This window comes from Peromyscus maniculatus, chromosome 6 (assembly GCF_049852395.1).
Source record: "Peromyscus maniculatus bairdii isolate BWxNUB_F1_BW_parent chromosome 6, HU_Pman_BW_mat_3.1, whole genome shotgun sequence".
Lineage (NCBI taxonomy): Eukaryota > Metazoa > Chordata > Mammalia > Rodentia > Cricetidae > Peromyscus > Peromyscus maniculatus.
Window position 1 is genome coordinate 116,377,855 of NC_134857.1, and position 21,900 is coordinate 116,399,754.

Genomic DNA, 21,900 nt, shown 5'->3' on the forward strand with positions numbered 1-21,900 from the left:
CTTTAGAGAGAGTAATGCCGAAGGAAAAAGAGTCTGTCCAAACCTTGATAGGCATGGAATGCTTTGTGTTGTTATGGTAACTCTGTATATGTATATAGATGATGTGTATTTAGGCCAGAGTTGACATTTACTGCTTTGAAAGTGTGGACGAGTAGCTTACTTCACCTCTCTACTTGTTCTCAAAGAGAAATGTTGAGAACACTTTAGTAAAACATTGTGATTTATGATTATATGTATAACGGTCCGAGCTGAGTGCCCTGCCATGCCTGGACACTAAGTGTATCTCCTGTTGAAATGGATCATTCCCATCATTAATAAACAAAATAACAAGTATTAGCTTTTGCAGGAGGTACTGAAGTAAGCTGTGGTGAGCCGACAACGAAATAAATAAGCTGCTTTTACCTCACTGCTCTACAGAACACACTTCTCTTTAATTCACTGACAGGGCAACCTTTGATTAGGAATTTGCATCTCATCTCACTTAGGTATGTACTTTGGCAAAAGTTGAACCATCTTTAAATATGAATACCACATCCAAAGTTAAATTAGTACCACAGCTAGGACTAGCATCCGTGCATGTATAATTTATGAAGGACAGCAGGGAATAGAGGAAAGGAATGGGTTTAGTGTCAGGAAAAGCTGAGTAGAAAGGGGGTGAGATGTGTCTGTTGCTGGTTGCATAATCTGAGCAAGTTTCCCCATTTCCCCATTGCAGTTGCTCTGTCTGCAGATAAGGGCGTGTGTGAGTGTGTACACACACACACACACACACACACACACACACACACACACACACACACACAGCTTCTCAGATTTTTTTAGAGGATCTAGTAAAATATTTCATAAAGCTTCTCCCTGTTCTCCATCCAGGGCGGTGTTAATCACAATGTAGTTATTCCCGGGTGGCAACTAGGAATTGAGCCCAAGACCTTCTGTGAATCCCACCATCCACAGATGTTCAAGAGCCTTACATAAAGTGGTACAATATGTACTTAACCGACGGGCATCATCCTTTATGTCACATCATCCACGTCATTCATGATATGAAACACAATGGCAATGCTCTGTGAAAAGTTGCTGTGCTGAAATGTTTAGGGGCTGGTGGCAGGAGGAGGAAGTCTGTGCATGTTCAGTGTGGACATTGATCTGGCTTTTAATCAGAATTTTGCATGCAGGCTTGGTGGAATCCATGCATACGGAATCCATGGATAGTGAGGGCCAGCTACCCATTCTTTCTTTTCTCCTGCTAAACCACCACCTGGTATTAACAAAAAATTGGGGGAGAGGGTGAGGAACAATTACAAAAAAAAAAAAAAAAGACAGCTTTGAGCCCTAAAAGATTCTTTTGAAGATAAAAATACAAATTGAATGGTAACAAATTGTTAAAAAAAAAAAAAAACAACCTTGGCAGGAATCTTGTGCTAAGATAATAATATCAGACACTAGAAATACTGTGTCCTGAAGACCAGAAGTGCTGCTGTGGTAATTTGTCAAGGTGTTTTTATGTTTGTTGTTTTGTTTTTGCCAAAGGGCATGTTGCTTAAATAATAGAACAATGCAAAAGACCATTTCCAAAAATATATGCAAGAGTCAGTATTTTCTCAGAAGAAGAGAACTCCAGCTCCCTTCCTATCTGTGCTAACTGTACCATCTGTGTTCCCGAAGTGCCTGATTCTATGTTTTCTGTAGCCATATTAGTCAACTAGGTCTATAATTCAAAGCAAAAGCCTCCCAGCACACAAACATGAGCTAACTGCAAGTTGCTAAAAACATCAGCATACTTAGAATGCAGCCTAATGCTTACAGTAGACAAATCATAACATAAAAAGATGTGTCTTTCCTGGACATAGACACTAATAAAGCCTACAGAAAATATTCTGGTAGTCCTGAGTCATACTTTCAGAGACATTGGCTATGTGGCATTCATCCAGATCCGGGACAGGCTGAGAAGTAACAAGAAGTCTTATGTAAAGGAGACCAAAGGGATGAGGGCCCCTTGCTTGAATGAATATTGTAGAAAGAATGGCAGGATTTGTTTCAGCCTCTCAGATCAAATCTGAGTAAAATGCTACAGTAGACATGAAAACCTCGAGCCTATTTTAGGGTACCTGTTCCTTACAGGGGGGAAGATGGAGAATCAGGCAGGTACATATATGTAGACTGACCCTGATCAAAGTTCCCTGACAACTGTGCCATCTGTATGTAAGTGAGAGCTTTTAGAAATCAAGCAAGAGACATGATCTGTCCATTAAAGGGAACCAAGAAGGGCTCCACTGAGAGGATAAGTGTTTGGGCTTCGAAGACCTATGGATAGGGCTTGGATTTCTTAGAAATACAAGACAGAAAACATTTCAGATGAGACTTCAGTGTTGAAAACATTGTTATGTTAGAGACAGCATTGTATAAGAGACTTGCATTGCCATGAAAGCTCAAACCCAATGAAGGCATTTAATAATAGAGCTTTAAAGACTTTTGTTCTGTTATCGGCAATCACAAGCTAGAACATATTCCTCATATAAAGGTCAGCTTAAAAATGCAAAGTAATAAAGCAACTCTCTGTGTATTCGACCAGTCAGTGTAAATAGCCCATTTACGTTATTCCAGATCTTCTCATTACACACCATCCATGCAATACTTACCATGGTGAAGAAAGATAATAAAAACGAAATCTTGTATAGTTCAGGAAGGTTGAAAATGAGAGGGCTTCATCATTAAAGGGATGTCATTTAGGGGAAATTATATTTGTTCTGTGTCTTTTCAGGTAGCAACAGTAAGTGAATAGAAAAAGCAGGTGAAAATTTAACCCGACCTGAGTCTGTCCCATAGGTTACTGTTGTCAAGCCATAAGCTAGGGGTCTCCACTGAATACATGGCTCCACCTTCACTGAAAGTGCTCACAGAGCCCTGCTTGCCCTGTGTGGATTGACCAGGATTGGCACGGGTGGCATTTCCATATCTAGGTAGAACTAAGAGTGGTCGTGCTTGTGTCTGGCTAGCTCACAGATACCACGCAGGTACCACAGAGAGAAGCAGGCACCTTTGCTTCTGGAGGCCTTGGCTGCTACAGCCCTTTCAGAAGTCATGGCTAGAGTCAATACTGTGTTATTTTATATGGCATTAAATCCAAATATCTTACCATATTTAATCAAAAATATGATATAATTTATGCTGATTAATGTAACTATTGTGATTGCTGCTTGGGAAAGAAAGTATGCTTTTGTTTGAGAGAGAGAGATTTAATTCCAGTATCTGCAGAGATTACTAAATTATGTCAGACCAACTTAGCATTGCCACCTTTTTCTTATTATCAGGTAGTGAGACTAGAATGTTCCTGACTACAGGAGGCTCTTGATCTGATTCCTGATAATTGCTTAACTACATTACAGAAATATTTTCCAAATGCTAATGTCATTTCAAATTACTGCTCACACATTGCACACACAGTACCATCCTCCAAGGGGTAAAGCTTAAGTCCATAAATCCGAAAATCAGGGCTGAGGAGGCTAGCTGTCCTCATGGTTTGGAACTTAATTCAAATAGTTGAACTTTCTTGATCCACTAAAACCATGTGTAGAAACAGAGATGTGTTCTGACGCTGATGTCCTCTTGTGTTGTTTTTTGTTTTAGCTGCAGTGTTGAAGTATGAGAACAATGTGATGAACATCAGGCAGTTCAACTGCTCTCCCCATCCATACTGGCTCCCAAATTTCATGGATGTTTTCACCTGGTCGCTGCCCTTCGTTGGGGAGAAAGGTATGCTGTGAAAGTCCTGAGATGTTCTTAATAAGCTATCTTGGGAAGAAACGAGAGCTGTGTTCTGTGTTACCAGGAACGTTCAGAGACCAATGGTGTCTTCTAACCAATAACATTCACAGTCTGTACCATGAGAGGAAGGATGTGATGGCATGCCCTGTGCCTGGTGACCTAATGCAGTGAGTGGATTCAGGGCAAACAGAGAGTCTGGAGTATGTACACAGTCCCAATTGATCAATAACAGTCTCTCAAGCAGTAGAAATAAAGTATTATCTGATCTCAAGTCTTTCCTCTTACTCTTTGGTACTATAGTCCCAAAGCCATGTTTTATTACCACAGATTAGGATAGGCATGCTTTCCTTGTACTCCTTTCCTGAATATTCATGATTGTATGGCACTGATTAGTGCCTGCAACATGTTGAAGGACAATTCCTCATGCATTTTCCCGTGTGGTCCAGAAGGCCATGGCACTGTATGATGATAAGTTCCCATGTGCTGAATTCAGGTGCAGTTTTAGAGGAAAGCTACATGTTTTTTGGGGGAGTCTACAAGACTTCTGAAGGATTTTTTAGTTTAAATACCTGATAATAATTCCACAAGGCAAGTAATGAGTTGTCGGGGGAGAAGTTTTCCCCTATGCCCAAATAAATCACAGGTGCTTTGCAACAGTGCCCCTTCCCCCATGGGGCTCCATGCTCCGGGTTCCTGCGCTGAGCAGTCCCAGTGTGCAGACAGGCTCAGCTGTTGCTGGCTGTGGATACTGAAGCAATGTGCAGTCTGACGTCTACCAGGCATGAGAAACACCCTTTAGCTGGTTGCTTTCTGTTCACTATTCAAGTTTTGACTGTATTTTTTTATAAAAGAAATCAATGATATATTGGAAAACGTAGTTCAGCTTTGATAATTAAACTCCAGGTTAATGTCGGCACCGCCGGCATTACTCATCATGCGTCATAAAGAGTATTTCTTGAAATGCTGTGCAACCTTAAAAACAGCTTCTGATGATGCACGGGCCTCTCATTAACAGCTTGATAAAACCCAAGCGCGTTTCAAGAAACATTAAATGTGATAGCATGCACATTGCTAGGAAGGAGCTGAGCACACTGTTCCGTAAACGTAGCACCATCCGTTTACTTGGCTGAATTCTGGTTCATCTCAAAGTATCTCAGAGCCTTTTTAGAAATCAAATGTAATGATATTTCTGTCAACATATTTATTTCTAAAGATCAATATTCCCAAATCTACTTCAAATGTATTAGCTCATCCATCAGCAGTTTTTATTAAATGCAAAGCTACTCACCTATCTGGGAGCTGAATTCTATGGAGGATTAGACAAATTAACAAAAGGAATCTGGCATTCGCTCAGTCCCTGCTGAACAGAAGTCTGTAATCTAATCTAGATCGGGCAGCATCATTGTGGAAATAAATACAAAATGCCAAGACAGTTCTTTTCTCCCTTTTGAGTTACAGGATACTCACATCCAGTGTTTGGATTTTTTCCCCTCATTTTTTATTGACCTATATTTAATAAGCATTAGTAGGAGGTTTCATAAAGATGAAATAATAATTTCATTTTCAAAAGCCTACATGGAAGCAGACAGCGAGTTTCCTTTTATGATGGATAATGGCAGATATGGATCCAGATGCTGTGGATAAGGATAGAAGCAAAGAAATGGCTTATCTAAAAGGCATGCTGTTGCACAATTTGCTAGTGAGTGATGACAGAGCTGTCGGGTGGTAACTGGACTTCTGTCTTCCCTTCCTTCTCTGTCCGCCTGCAGTGACTGAGATGCTGGTAAATGTCCTCAACATCTGCTCAGATGATGAGCTGGGGTCAGAGGAAGATGGATTTGACGGTAAGAAGTTAAGCCTTTGTGCTGATACCATTTGCCATGCGATTACTTAGGATCGCAATGCTAACCCCAGTCATAAATTTTTAAGATTTCGGTGAATGTCGAAAATGGAAGCATTTCGTCTGAGGTAAGAAAATGTCAGAAATGAAACCATGAGAGAATTTCCGCATTACTTAGAAACTGTTGTTGAAAAGTAAACTGTTTTAATGACTGTCTCTGAGTTACTCACATTGCTATTTGATAGTCTTCTACCTCCTTAGAAAAAGGCATCTCTTTATTGCCATTTTGTGTTTCTCCTATCATTTGTGTTGGTATATGGGGCAAAGAGAGGCATTTACACATGGGTAAGCCTGTGTTTAGGTCTGATATCTTGAACAAAGTCCTCTGCTTTAATATGTTATTTCCACGAGCTGCATTCACATCCTTAGCATTTTCATTTTTAAGCAATGTTGATAACATCAAACGTTAATACTTTCTGTATCGGAATTAATATGTAATGGTGAATCCATGAGAGTTTTGAAATTATTTTGAGATGCTCTGTGATAACTCAGTTGCCTTCAAGAACCGTAGCTTTTCTCTAAAGGCAGAGATGGTCTGTGCGGTGAAAAATGAAAGGAAAGATTGCTCTGAGTCCTAGAGAAGTGTCTGAAATGTGGGGAAGGAACAAAGAAAGATGTGGCAAGAGTTGGAACACACAATAGCAAACTTTCTTCATACATATTTAATGTCTTGCCCTGTATAGGGCACTCAGAACTCCTCAGTGCCTTGAAGAAGCTGAAGTCGTCTTAGTGGAACAGATAATGTCAATGGAATAAGACATTATGAAATAAAGAAGAAAGACAAAGACGAAAGTAGATAGTTTGATTAATTTAAACGGAGAGACATTGAATGGCTCTTTAGTTATACAGAAGGCAATTTTGGCCCTTCCTATAAGTTAGTATATGGATGACATGATTTAATATTTTGTTTGTTTTAACTCTGATAACAGCTCAAAGTGCAAGATATTTATTGCTCCAGGTGAAAAAAAATATGCCCATATACTTGGGTAATATACGTGTGTGTGTGTGTGTGTGTGTGTGTGTGTGTGTGTGTTATATAATTGATAAATATATAATAATAGACATATATAATGTAGAATTGCTGTAAGTATATATCAATTAAGCACACAATTTGTTGCTAGCATTTAGTATTTCTCTTTTCCATAGCTTCTCTCATCTTCTTCACCTGTCCTCATAAACTATCTTCAGATACCTCAGTGCAAAAGAATAGGATGGGTAGGAAAGAGAACAGAGAAAGAAAAAATAATTATTAAACAATTTTAAAACATCCATAGGAATTAGTTAAGCAAATATGGATAATTCACAGTTTCCCACATCATAGCCGCAGTTGCTACTTCTCACTTCTCTATGAGTAGGATTATCTTTTTTTTTTTTCAATATTATTATTATTTTTTAATTAATTAATTTATTTATTTATTTATTTATTTTCCATCACAGGCAATTTATTTTGTTCTATTCATTCACAGTTAATACAGAAAATACTTGGAAACATTTCCATATAATGTTTGACACAGAAATCATCAAATAGAAGTATACAATGTTGACAGGAGGCAGTACATTTATAATTTATAACCCCAAAATATAAGAGTAGGATTATCTTTAAAAGATAACATTTTCATAAATGGCCCAGACTTTTCTAACTGAAGGAAGAATACTAACCAAATGGATTCTGAACCTTAAAACAGCAATAAGCATTATCCCATAGTTTCTTTTTCCTATGGTCCTTTTACTCATTGTAAAGGCAGCCAGATATGATGTCTCTCTCCACTCATCACAGCACTTGTGGCTGATAGGTCTATAACAAAAGAAAGGTCCACAACAGAAAAGTGTAGGGATTTCATGCAGTGTTAGCTGGCACTGGGGCCATCAGGAAAACCACATAGAAATCTAAGAACAGGTCTCTATTTTTTTTTTTAAGTTTGATAAATAATGGACAGATTACAGCAATGCTGGACAAAGGGTGTGGTGAGGAAGTCAGGGAACCTGTCTGTCCAGATGCACCTTTGCCTCTCTGCTCAGCAGGCTTGGGTGCCATCAAAGGAGTTTTATGGCTTGCTTTGTGGAAGAGGCATTCCAGCTTCTCTGCCTTGCCTTTGGGAATGGGGACACTGGTCTGGTTGTTTGTAGAGAAAAGGAGCAGGTAAGGATGGGAGAAAGTCAGAAAAGCATTGATTTCGTGGCTCTTCTACTTTCTTTCAGTTCAAAGTAATTATCGTGACAAGTTCTATAATTTGGGATATTTCCTTCTGAATGCAGCCATTCTTAAAATTAATATTAATTAGCATTAATACAGTAAATCCCCCAGTAAACAAATCTCCATGTTAGCCAGGGTCATCAGCCAACATTTATAAAGCGAACTTGGTGTAGACGAAGAACACATGTTTGCAATTACTTTCTAATGCATTGCAATAGCAAACAGTCTGTTGCCTGTCTGTATCGGCCCTGTAGGATGTCACTGATGGCTATGATTCACAGGCTGTCCCAGCAGGACTTCACAGCCTTGCGCAAGGCTGCTGAACTGCTGACCACTCTCTCTCAGTCACTTATATGGAAAGATACTTTGTGAGTCACCCTGCTTTAAAATAATTAATTTCAATCCAGGTCTTGGAAGATTTTTTTTTTTCTTTCTAAACGCGTTCTACCACTCTAAAATTGAAGGTGAGTCTTTCCTTCAGACCAATACAGTGTTGCCCTAGTCAAGTGCAGAAGGTTGATCCAGGGGAAACCAGCCTGGCCTTGCCAGCTAGAATTGATGCTTAACTCCCTAACTTTCATCTTCCTTCCCTGCTCCATTTCTGTCAACCTCTGCATCGGTAAATAACATTTTCCTTTTTGAACAGCGCCCTCTGACTTTAACTCAAGTCACTTCTGCCAGCCGCACTTACACAATTCGTACTTTCAAAATTTCAAGCAGCATTAATACTTTTAAAAATGTTTGGTTTATCCTAAAAGTACTTGGTTCCTCCATACAATTGCTACAAGTTTGGAGATGAGCAGAAAGAAGTCAAAGCAGTGCTATCCACTTCTTGGAGCAGGTAGATGCCATTGTCTTTGGTGTCTTACACACATCATACCTTGCTTAGCAAGCAGTGTTCCATTTTCTACTTTTACAAAATGGTTTGTTTCTTTCCCTTCGAGTCAGACTAAAGAGAAGGGCTCCCTTAGTTCAGTGTTTGTTTTGTGGGTGTGACTCTATGGGGAGAGAAAGAAGAGTTGGGAGCAGCGATGAGGAAAGACTCACCCTGGCTGGTGGTCCTCCAAGACACGTGGTGGCAGTGCAGGCCCTAGTTCCCTTATGGCACAGCAGTCAACTTTCCCAGAAGCACCTTGGGGATGGGGAAGATGACTCAGCTGATCCCGAGCATCAGCATCCACTGGAAAGCCAGGAGTGGAGATACATAGCGACAGTGCCAGCACTGGGGGAACGGAAAGGCAGACCACAGAAGCACATTGGCCAGCCAATCTAGACTCATCGATGGGCTTCCCGGTCATTGAGAGACTCACAAAATAAAGGTGGAGAGAGATCAAGGGAAGACACCTGATGCTGAGCGTTGGCTTTCGTGTGATCTGTTGCACACACATGTGCACGCACATTTGCACACCCCCACACACATAATTTTCTTTCAAAGAAGGAGTTTGGGAGAATGAAAGGAGGAAAGTTAGATTCCACAGGGAAGGTGCCCTCTGCCCTTCATGATCAATTTGGGTTGATAAGAAGCTGACTGCTTCAGGAGATGCTCAGCTATTCTCTCCTTTGTGCCTGGTTTCCTCTGTATATAGAGTGAGAACAGAACTTTAAATGTGGAAATTTGGACATAAAATGTATAAAGAATAGCCAGCATTGCCTGGCACCAGTCCAAGACTAGCAGCTCTTACTTAAGCATGTGGCAGTTTTGGAGTCTTTCTGTCCTCTTTGAAAGTTAAGGGTCTAAGGATCCTGAACAAATACTAATGGACATTGCCCCCTCATTTTATGGCTATAAGTATGACTGAAAATTTAGCTCAGTTCTCAGAAATGTCCCCATTAAGGGTGGAAATACACAGAGATAAATGTTTTAGTGGCAAGTATGTTCAACTCCGAGTACTGTCCATTTTGGACTGGCCAAGTAAGATAAATAAATCATAGCAATTTATTTTATCATGACTCTGAAATGAATGGATTTGCAATGCTCAAAGAATGGTTTATGAGACCCTAGAACTTTCTGAATCTCTTTGGGATACAGCAGCATATATTTGAGTTTTGTTTTCTTTACATCATCCCCAGCTGTAGGGAAGTTTGCAGTTCTGTTTTCCCATCTTTGCCACATTTGGAACCTGTCTGTCTTTGAGGGGTGGCCCTAGTCTCCTTCCAGGCTCCTTGTCTGTTTGCTGCAGACATCAAAGGGCTCAATTAAGGCTCTTCCCTCAACTGCTTCTTATTTTAGGTGGGGGCTGCCTCTCGATGAGTGATTTATCTTGCCCTTCTCAGTATTCTGCCCCATATCCAGTGGCAACTAAAAGTCAGAGGTAATAATAGGAGCTTACAGCTCATGTTTCTGTCATATCAGGTTGACTTCTAAGTGTCCGCGACGCCTTCAGCAAGTAGGGATTCCCCGCTTTGCCTTCCAGATCTGTCACCTCCCCTTCAGTATTTAGTGATGATGATGCTGAGTGACAGCCACTGATACTTACAAGTGTCACTACCCATCATTCTAAGTTCCTGGTGCATAATAAACACTTTCATTAATTTTATTATTTTGGACAGCAAAAAAAAAAAAACTAAGTGTGATTTGTTTTAAGGTTATTAGACAATGTATTGGGTTGCTTCATTATTTTTAGTCTTGAAAACAACCTTTGGATAGAGTTACTGTTACTGTCCCTATTTTAACATAGGAAGTAAAGAAAAATCTGCCGATGTAAAGTCTAAAAGATGTAGCTGGGAAGGCAACAGCCTGAATGCAGACTAGCTGATGCATCTGCCTTGTTCTCAGGTACCTGAGATGTCCAAGGCCTGAGATTACCTCAGAATACTCCCTCAGAATCAGCAAGATTAGAAAGAAGGGGACAAGGGAAGAAGTAAGAGAGAGAATGGAAATGAGTAAAGACATAGACATAATTTTTTATTGTTAAATAAGACATAGAATACTTTATAAACTTTGCACATAAACATTGGTGTATCCCTTAAGAAGCTGAAGCAGAAGCTGGGTGGTGGTTGTGCAGGTCTTTAATCCCAGCACTCGGGAGGCAGAGGCAGGCGGATCTCTGTGAGTTCGAAGCCAGCCTGGTCTACAGAGCGAGATCCAGGATAGGCATCAAAACTACACAGAGAAATCCTGTCTCGGAAAAATTAAAAAAAAAAAAAAAAAAAAAAGGAGAAGCAGAAGCAGCAGCAGCTAAAGCAGGAGGACTGTGAGTTCAAGGCCAGTCTGGGCCATGTGTTGAGACCTTGTTCCTAACCCATAAAAGAGTCATACAGGAGATGGTTTCCATGTACCTCTTTCAACATCATCTTCTCTGAGAAGTTATAGGTGTTTCATTGTGTGAAAACTTGAGGTGTGTGTGAGCACACAGAAAGTTCTCTGGTCACACCATGATTCTCTCCCAGTAGCTTCTGCCTTACATGGAGCCTATTTAAAGGGATTTATGTTCACATTGGCCTATGGGCTTTTTGTTTATTTGTTTCAGTGTTGAAAGCCAAATACAAACTGCCTGTCCTTATCTTGAAAAGTTTGGGAAAGTTTACTGCCAAGGAGTGTCTTGAGACCCTAATTGATATGTCCTGTGGTCCCTGTTTCCTTTCCACTTCTGATTTTGGATGATAGCATGAGAATCTGCTTTCAGTTTAGGCTTGCTTTCACCTGAGCATTTCAGAGAAGCAGGCAGCCCACTTCGAAGACTCTCTCTCATTTGGTAGTTAACCTTCATTTATGAAGGAAGGAGACTCACTTTAAATAAGGAGTCGTTAGTGATCCCGAGGAGGCTCCCAGACAGGGGGTGGGGTGGGGGTTGTTCAGCCCCAAGGCTTCTGTTTCGTTCATTGCTATAATGAGAAAGTTGGAGTAGCAGAGAGCACCAGAAAGCTGGGGACAGATATGGAAGTAAGGCACATTCGTTCATTTGGAATTTGCTTTTAGGTCTTGAAGTCACAGACTCAGAGATCACTACCCCCCCCCCCCCCCCCCCCCCGACACACACACACCTTAAATACAAATTATGTTTGAGACTGTGATATTTGTTAAACCTCACTAACAAGAAAATGTTGTGGAGGTGAAACTGAAATCCTGTAGCATAAGAAAAGAAGAATGAAAGGAACACGTGAGAAGCCAAGTGTCCTTCCAGGTTGCCCTGGAAAGAATATTAAATTAGAATTTCTGTCTCTGCCTTCAACTAAGGAGAAAGCCACACAGTAGAACCCCTGTCCTTATCCACATGTTTTCCTATCCTAATGCTAACCACAAGCAACCCGTCAACCACGTGAGCTGAACAGGTCTCCCCATGGTTTGTGAAACCGTTCAACTATGTACAGAGAACTGTTCTTGCTTTGAATTACTAGGCAGTCCTTTATGTGTAATATCACAGATCTCACAGTGGCTCCCTACTTATCTCACTTTAAAATGTCACACACAGAACTTTGTAAAGTGTGAAGCTAGGACTATAAAGCCTAGTGTGGCATCTTGGTGGCCCCTGGGGTAGCCCTGAAATGGTTTAAGGGTTTAGCTATATGAATTTTTACCAGAATTGTACTTATGTGCCGTGACAGGTACTTGACCTACCGCACATGGCACCTTTTAACACAAGTTACTCTCGTGGAAAAGTACATGGGACTATAAGTATTCGGGTTTTACCACCAGAGTCAAGGGATTATTTTCAGCAAGTATTGACAGTATCTAAATGTGATTTTTTTTTTCACTTTAAAAATCTAAAGGGGTGAATCATTTAAGCCTGAAAATTTCACTCTTGGTGTCTCCTCTGCTTCATGCTGAAGAACTGCCCACTCAGAACTGTTCTCATGTCTCACATGATTATTTCCAAACCACTCATTTTTGCATGTAGCATTTTGGTTTGCAATATAGGGAGGAAAATTGCATGCCCTGTAATAGTTGATGGTTTAGGGGGGAACAGGAAGTATTTGTTGATTGATTATTGTATTTATTTTACAATGCTGACATCAAGCACGTGGCTTTGTGTGTAGAGGCACCAGGCGCATGACCCCAGAATATATCAGATCTTTATGTAGAGATATAAAACAGAGATAGACGGACTCACAGCAAGCATTCTTGGGTGGCTGTGTGATTCTCCTTCTGGCTGCACTTCAGCATAACCTAAAAACAAGTTAACATAATAATGTCAGAATCCTCAGGCCTGAAATCACGCATGAACATAAATAAAGGATGGACAAGGGTATCATTTAGGAACGTAGCAAATTATCTCAGTTGAAGTGGTTAGATGTGAACAAAGGTTAAAGTACAATTTAGAGGGAACTGTTCAAAAGAACTTGTAAGCATTTCAAACTGCTCTCAGTTCTGTTGAATTCGCAGAACTGAAGCTGAGCCGTGGTGGAAATGAAAGCTAATTGTGGTGGTGCAAACTGAGGCGCTGGGGGCTAACCCCAGGGATTACCAGTCAGTTTGAGGAGGATGGCTTCTCTGACGTGCGTGTTTGAGTAAAACTGTAATGCACATGTAACTCAAAGTGCCCACCAGGGTTTGGAAAAATAGGCCTTTGAAAGAAAAAACCTGGGCTGATAATAGACTCTCAGTGGTGAAACTGTTGTGAGTGAATTAAGTCTCCAGAATATAGGAGAAAGAACACACACACACACACACACACACACGGCTGGTCCTTCAACTGAAGTGGATCAACAACTTACTACTATAATGAACCCTAGCTGTGTCTTGTCTCTCCAGCTTTGAGCAGATAACTTCTTTGCAAGTGTCCCCTTCAAATGGAGATGAGCAGAACCACCTCCATATAGTCGTTCTGAGTGGTATATGAAATGATGCAGGAAGGGCCTGTCGAACACCACTGTATAAATCCCGAAAAGAAGCATAATGAGGCTTCATAAGTCTCCCTAAAATAGACGAGTGGCCAGTGTGCAGGCGAGGGCTTCAGCCAGGTCTTTTATTCCAGGGCACAAGGTCTTTACCAGCGGGCTGCACTGTCTCTTGCTTGCCAGTTCATTTAAAGGAATGGCTGAGTCAGTTAATGGATCATCTGGAGTTTCACAGTCAGGTCACTGGCTCCGGCACAGCACTCCCTGAACATTTCCAGTGCTTGCCTTGACTCCTCTTTGAATTGCCACTGTCCACTGGTGGGAGCCTTTCCAGTGCTCCTTTCTCCTGCTGTGTTTTCTGAGGGCGAGTGAGGGGAAGCAAAGCCTTACGGTCTGTCCTCTTTACTGACAAAACACCTTGCCTGGGTCACGAGCCATCGGAAGATTTTTAAATAGGCTTGTTTCAAATGAGCTCGGCACATGCCACTGTGCCTGGATCATTCTCTGTCCAGTGGGAAAGATGCATTTCTTCCCTCACCTTTACATATGGTGTGTATGTTGTCATGTGACACTCAACTTTCTACCTATATAGTAATGCGTGGGACAAACCTAGCACATCACTGTGTTTGCCGATATGCTTTCTCACAGTACTTAGCACAGGTTCTAGTTTGCTTTCCTCGTGCTGTGACAAATGCCATGACCAATAGCAACTTGGAGAGGAAATAGTTTATTTGACTACACTTCCTGGTCACAGTCCACCACTGAAGGAGGTCAGGTGTGTGTGTGTGTGTGTGTGTGTGTGTGTGTGTGTGTGTAGATCTCTGTCTCTCTGTTTCTCTCTGTGTGTCTCTCTGTCTGTCTGTCTGTCTCTGATACCAGCATTATTACTCAACTAAGGATAATTCACCAAGGAATAACACTGCCACATTGGACTGAGCCATCCCATGTCAACCAACAATCAAAGCAGTTCCTCAGAGACATGGCCACAGGACAGTCTGGCCTGAACAGTCCCTCAACTGAAACTGTATTTTCCCAGTGTCAGATGATAATAAACACTTAGCAGGGCAGTATGCATGCCTCATCAGAGCCATAATAAAGGCCTGCTAAAGCCATTACATCACCTATGGCCACACTTCCTTGAGGGATACCTAGCCATGCTAATTATTTTATTCTTAGCCTACCAGGCATACTTTTTAAATTTTCTGTTACCAGTTTAAGAAAGTAGTGTTTTGTTTTTTATTTGTTTGTATTGACAATGGGCTTGCCCAAAGTAGATCCTGGCCAGCTCTGAGTTTCTCCATTGATAAGCAGAGAAACTTAAATGTCCTTGGTAAGGCACACATGGGTTATGTGGCCATTCCTTGAAAATTTTATAGATGGTTTCTAAAATCTTTAATTTTCACTCCAGTGAGAATTACAAATGGGGTCCATTTCTGCAGTTCTGCTTAGGAATCACTGTGCTGATTGAAAATGCATCTTAGAAAGCGTACATGGAATCAAATTAGAGTTTGTAAATGAAGGACTTTTCACTAAGTAGGAAGTGACCAGCTAGCGGCAGTCATCAGGCACATACCCTTCTAAGGCTTCCCATGCAAAGAATTCACTGACGTTTTGTGACCAGGTAGGCTGACAGGAAGGGTCTCCTGTCCTTCCTTAAAATCTATTGTGCACCAAAAGGGATTTGTATTTTTTTTCCATTTATATTTTAAAAGGTATTCTGGGGCTTGCAAAAATGCATGTTAGAGTAGCTTTATGCTAAATACCATACCATTATTACCTGTTACCTCACAAGATTTTCGTTAGGTCACTAAACTTATGGGGAAAGTACAGAGTATGTGGCTTAGAGTCAGTAAGCATTAGGCTCTAGCTGTGGGTGGTTACATAGTAGAGTTTAAATACAAAGGAGAAACCTAATTTACGCTTGGACGAATCTAGCTGTCTTTTACAAATTGGTTTAACAAGCATTGACCCTGTGTGGGTGGTGGCTGTACGGATCCTGAACTACCACTTGTCAAGGACAGAGCTTCCGATGGCACCCACTGCAGAAACTGAGAGTGACCTAGTTGTTAATAGAACAGTCCGGAGGCTGGAGTATGAGTTCTGCCTGCATCACCAAAGACATTTCAAGGAGACTTGAAAGGGACCCCCATCTTTACATCTTCTGTCCAAAAAGCAGTCAGCAAGAGAACATGCCTGACCTGGAGCCTAGAGGCCTCAAGGCAGCTTGCCACCTCTTTCTCCTTTAGAATTATTTTATTAAATCATAAATGTACAACAGCTTCTTAACTCTACACATGCACTTAAATGTTTAAAGGAAAAACGTTATGTCTTATTACACCATGATCCTGGCTAATAGCTTTTCAAAACTTTTGAGAAAAATCTTAAAAAAGGTTTCACATGTCACCTGAAACTTACAAATTTAACATTATCAAAGAAGGAATGCTTCTACACTCTTACAAGACCACTAGAAAGAAACAACAATTAAAAAGCTAAGAAACTGTCTCAAAGGCCTTTTTTTTTTACAATCCTTCCTCCACAGTAAGGTAATGTTATTAAATAATCCAATCCATTCACAAAATGGCTCTCTGCATCTGCTCTGATGTCTTCTGCCATATCAATGCATATTTATGTATGACTGAGATAAGAGTTTCCTTAACATGTTTATTTCGATAACCTGAAGCTGTTCTGTTACCTCTGGGCTCTCATCCTCTCCTATTTATACAGTGAAGCCCATGGTAAGTAGGAAGAAGCTCAGTATCAGCTCCTCCCACCATAGCCCCTACTTCCTCCAGGACCATAGTTTCCTCCACCATGGTCTTCCCATGTTCCTACTACCACCAAAGTTTCCACTCTTCACTGGGCCATAGTTAAAAGGTTGCTGGTTATAATTTCAAAAAAAAATCATTGTAATGTCCACTTCCATAATTTCCTCCTCCATAGTTGTCATAACCACCTCCGTAGCCCCCACTCTGGTTGCCATATCCAGGTCCTCCACCACCATATCCTCCAAAATTGCCACCTCCAGGTCCTCCTCCATACCCATTATAGCCATCCCCAAATCCACGTCCATTTCCATATCCATCAGATCCCCCCCTAAAGTTGCTTCCTGGTCCTGGTCCAAAATTGCTGCTGCCACCACGAGAATCCCCGAAACCAAAATTTCCTCCTCTTCCACTCCTTGAACTTTGGACTTCCCGTATTTCTTGTCTAGACAATGCTTTCTAACTTCTGCATTATGACCATTGATGGTGTGGTATTTTTGCAATACAATTCTATCCACAGGATCATGGTCATCAAAACTAACAAAGCCAAAGCCTCTTTTCTTCCCAGACTGCCTATCAGTAATTATTTCAATAGTATCAATTTTTCCATATTCTTCGAAATATTCTCTAAGGTGGTGTTCCTCAGTATCTTCTTTAATTCCACCAACAAACAGCTTCTTCACAGTCACATGGGCACCTGGTTTTCCAGACTCCTCTCTTGCTACAGCATGTTTTGGCTCAACTACCCTGCCATCAGTGGAATGAGGCCTTGCCACCATGGCAGCATCAACCTCGGCCATGGAGGAGAAAGTTACAAAACCAAATCCTCTTGATCTCTTGCTTGCAGGATCTCTCATAACCACTCAGTCTGTGAGCTTTCCCCATTGCTCGTAGTAGTTTCTCAAACTTTCTTCTGTGGTTTCAAAGCTTAAGCCACCAATAAAGAGTTTATGGAACTGTTCCTTTTCTCTCTCCACCCGGGATTCAGTCGCTTCAGCTCGATTTCCTGCAGCCGAGCGAGAAGAGAAAGATCTCCCCACGGGACTCGTCCTGACGCCATAGGGAGAGCAGCCGTTGCTCTAAGACAAGGCGCCCCGAGCCGCTGCTACTCGCCACCTCTTTCTCCATTGCCTTTTCCCATTCTAATGACTGGTCTCCGTGGACCCCGTCATTAGAACACGAAAGAAGCCTCTTAAACAGTGTCACTGCCTTCCTGTCCTTATTCAGAGATTAATTCTCATCAAATTTATTTCTATGCATAGTTAACATTCATAAACATCATGTGTTTGTGCTGTTCAGCTGAATTATGAAGTAATTATAGTTGTGATTGATATTCTGAAAGAATTTTGAACATTTAGGACCTGCTGTCTCAGAAAATTGAAAACCTTTAAACACACACACACACACACACACACACACACACACACACACACACACTATAAAGTGTAAGTCTATAATGCACTAAAATTAAATAAGTTGAAATGGAAATGCAGCTTCAAAGATGGAAAACAATAAGGTGCATAAATACCAACAAAGATCTTGTTCATGGATTTTTCTTTAAATGGATAAAATATGCCACTGGCAACAGTGATGTAGTCATGTCATTTTGAAGTGATTATACTTATAATATGGTTTTCACAACTATTTAACCTTGGAGGGGAGGATGGTGGTCGATGGGGGATATTATTTTGGGGCTGCAGTTTTGAAGCACAGAATAAGGACAATTGCACAGCACTCTGGTTCCCTCCCAAAGCCCAGGATTCTGAATCCCAGTGCTATAGGAAGATGAGGAAACAAGGAGATGTTACAGTAACTTCTGGAAAGCCTGGCCGTCCTTTCTAATATGGAAGCTCACATTTGCTGCTCTTAAGCTAGTTCAAGAATGAAAAAACAAGGAAGACAAGGTTTAGAGAAGGCTTACCACAAATTTGGGACATGTATTCTCCCAAATGAGGCACCTACATGCTCATAAATGCCACCATCATCTGTAAATAACTGTAAAGACCAATTATGTTAGGCTTTTAGATGCATCTGGTGTCATGTTCTCTTTCACACTGTAGCTTTTATTGCAGAGGTATTAACTGTAGATAAAAGTAGCTATTTCTGCTTTAATTTAGCAGTTGAGATACTTCATATTTTAACTCCTTATGTTTCACCCCATAAGTAGCCTCATTCAGATTCAGTTATCTGTCTCTCTGGCAAAAGTAAAATCTGAAGGGATCTCTAAATTCTGATTACAAATAGACTGACAGTAGTCCATGATAGGATAGTATTTTCAGATAGTATAGTTTCCCAACATGATGAATTGGTTGATTTAACAAACCTGGAAAAGTGATAGGGATTAAATATATAATGTCGTCTTTGAGTGTGAATTAAAGATTTAAAGAGATGTGAAGCCTATCAGCAAATGATGAGCTTTAAAGCCTGCCCAACCTTTAAAGAAGTTTGTGATGATCCTGTGAGTACATGTTCTGTGTGACATTTCTCAAATACTCATTATGAACACAGCTGAATTATTTCAAGATCTTTTAAGAAAGAAAACCTAAATACCAGAAAAGATGTAAGACCAGTAGATGAAGCAGTGGAGATGTTCTCATAGATTTTCCATTAAAAATTAAATTAAAACTAACTAATCTTATTTTATTTTTAAGTGTGTGTGTGTGTGTGTGTGTGTGTGTGTGTGTGTGTGTGTGCGCGCGCGCGCGCGTGTGTGTGCAGGTACCAAAAAAGACCAGAAGAGGGCATTGAGTAACCTGCAGCTAGAGTTACAGGAAGCTATGAGCTGCCCAACATGGGTGTTGGCAGCTGAGCTCAGTTCCTGTAGAAATGCAGTGTGTGCTCTTAACCATTGATCTATCTCTCCAGCCCTATAGTAATAGTATTTATTTCTCCAGCCCTATAAAAATAATGTTTATAGGCTGAATTCAACCCCTAAAGGCTAATATGAAAATATTCCCCTTTACAAAGATGACTATGAAGTTTCCACATAGCTAATAAACTTCATTTCTTACCGTTGTAAAATGATGCTTAACCCACTTAGGATCTGTTCGATTTCACTTTTAAGACAACATCTTCTCAATTCAGTTTTCTGCTATGTGTGTTAAGAGTAGAAGGTGGAGAATGCAATACCAGGGGAAACCACCCTTCACTGCCCTTTTTCAGCTAGCTCCTACATCCCCCATGTCATAGGAGGAAGGGTCTGACATAAGTACTACTGCTCCCAAAGGTGTTCTGTCACTTTTCTCTCAGAACCAACTTCCTTCCAAGCATGATTCATTTTTTCCACCTTTTATTACAAAACATTTCAAAGCTATGGGGAAGTTTGAAAGAACTGTATGGCCTACAGCAATGTGCCCATCACTTGTTTTCTACAGCCAATAGTTTATACAGGTAGTGATCCATCAGTCACAATTATTCGTTTCCTTCCTCAGTACCGTCTCTATTCCTTCTGTGATAGTCTCTAACATTGCTATCTACAGAACTCTGTTGCTGGGGCCTTCTCAGTTTAGTATCAGGCCTTGCCCACTTTTCTTCTCACCCAACTTGACTATTGCCCAATGTATCTACACTGCATTCATGCTGGATGTCTAGACACAGCCATTATCAGAGCATGCTTAAGTAGCTGTTATGCACACGCTTGAAAGCTTTCTGTGGGGAATGTTCTTTCTTCCTGTTTTCCCTGCTTATTTACCCTTCACTAAGATGCTTCAAGATCTTCCAGCAGTTACTTTCAACTATTACATATCACCATTTTGTGATATGCTGTAAAATGTTTAACAGTGATGTGCTGTAAACTGTTTAACAACCTGTCCTTCAGAGGAGAAGAAGACCTCAGTTTGTATCACTTGCAGGTTGCCACAGTATAAATTGACCCTCGTGGCTGCTTTTGAGGTGCTGCTTTGAAATCTGGAGACAGAGCTAAGAGCTGCATTCAGTGTCCTCACGTAAGCCAGCCTCTGTCAGCTTCAGCACACTGTCCCTGTCTGTGATAGCGCTTCCCAGGATCTCCCACAAGAGGCCATGCCTGATTCATCCTTCTGTTGTTAAGCACAGCAGGCTGTCAGTACAGGCACAAGTGAGTGAGTGCTTTGGATGGAAAACTATATTCCAAATAGCCCTGTCTGTATATCTTTAATTCAGCTTACCGGGACTTACAGAGATAGCGAATGCTCCTCCATGGTAACTGTGAACTGGGTCAGAAGGCCAGCACCTCCTGCATGGAAGGTACTCGGTGTGGTTGGAGCCTCTTGATTCCAGCCCTCCCCGCACTCCTGTCGTGCCGTCTACAGCATCATTTCAGGCTGAAATCCACGCTGTGTGAGGCCGTGACACTTACTCAGCAAGCCAATTGGCACAGATACTTTTCCTGGGCAGTCATGGGGGCAAGAGGGGGTGGGGAGGGGTACCGTGAAGAGCAGGAAGGACACAGGAGGAGGAAATCTTTAGATTCCCTTCATCTGCATATTGGCCTCCCAGGTTTGAGGAAAACAGAGTATGAGGTTGCTTGATTCCAGAAATGATAGAATAATGCCCCGGGCCTAGAAGAATATCAGAACTTCAAAGTTGAAAAAACAAGCAATTAAAAAAATGTGATAATTATTAGAATGGAAACAAAGTTAAATTTTACTTTGAAATTACTATTTTCTTAGCGTATGAAATAATAATACCTCTCAGTTTGGGATTTCTGAATTAAAAGAAGAGATTGTATTCTTTTCAATGAAAAATACCGCAGTTTTTATGTAAAACGTGCTTTATGTATCTCTCTTACCTAATAAAATCATAGCATGTTACCATAACTGAGGCAAGGTAGTACCAAGAAGGTTAAAATGATAGTATATTTGCATGTGGCAAGTAAAAAAATCTGGAACACGCACATTTATTTTCCTGACTTTTCTGCCACATTATGGATTGAGACAACTTGTACTGGAATGTACATTTTCAAAACAGAGATTAAAAATCTCCAGAAATTATGGCAAACTGGGAGAGCAAAACTAAGTAGAAGGGCATGCACATGGCAGCTACCCTGCTGTGGTTTACTTCCATCGAGTTTGATGAGGAGCCATGCCATTTGTGTCCACTAGTCTATTTTGGTATTTTATGTTTTCTAAGTTGTGATTGTACAATATGAGTTTGAGACTTTGAGTAATTAAAAAATATTGAAGGTTATCCCTAGGAGAAAATCTGAGAAGATGAGTCTTGACAGATGTGATAGCTTGCACTAACAGAACTTTTGTAGCTGAGACAGGAGGGTTGTCATGAGCTTTAGACCAGCCTGGGCTGCAGCTTGAGGCCAGGCTGAGCTACAACATAATACCGTGTCTTAGGGGCAGAGGGAATAAATGTAGTCTCACTGTCTCTTCTTAAAGTTTATAGTAAACTTACTGAATTTTTGAGTAATTATTCTAGTTTTATGAATAGGATGATAAAACTTATAACTATATTATTGAAGAATTTCTAAAGAGAATTTTTCATTAAGAAAATTCTGGCCAGGCAGTGGTGGC

The 21,900-nt window shown here is 40.8% G+C and overlaps 1 protein-coding gene and 1 pseudogene across 2 annotated transcripts in view; one reads left to right on the forward strand and one right to left on the reverse strand.

Annotated features, from left to right (window-relative positions):
• Ppp3ca (protein phosphatase 3 catalytic subunit alpha) overlaps positions 1-21,900 on the forward strand; it is a 291,242-nt gene that overhangs the window by 249,919 nt on the left and 19,423 nt on the right. For both annotated transcript variants that reach the window (XM_006970334.4, XM_006970333.4), the window contains exons 9-10: positions 3,628-3,753; positions 5,535-5,609. In XM_006970334.4, the coding sequence (XP_006970396.1) occupies positions 3,628-3,753; positions 5,535-5,609 (201 nt within the window). The remainder of the gene's footprint in view (positions 1-3,627; positions 3,754-5,534; positions 5,610-21,900) is intronic.
• LOC102917369 (heterogeneous nuclear ribonucleoproteins A2/B1 pseudogene) lies at positions 16,276-17,527 on the reverse strand (annotated as a pseudogene).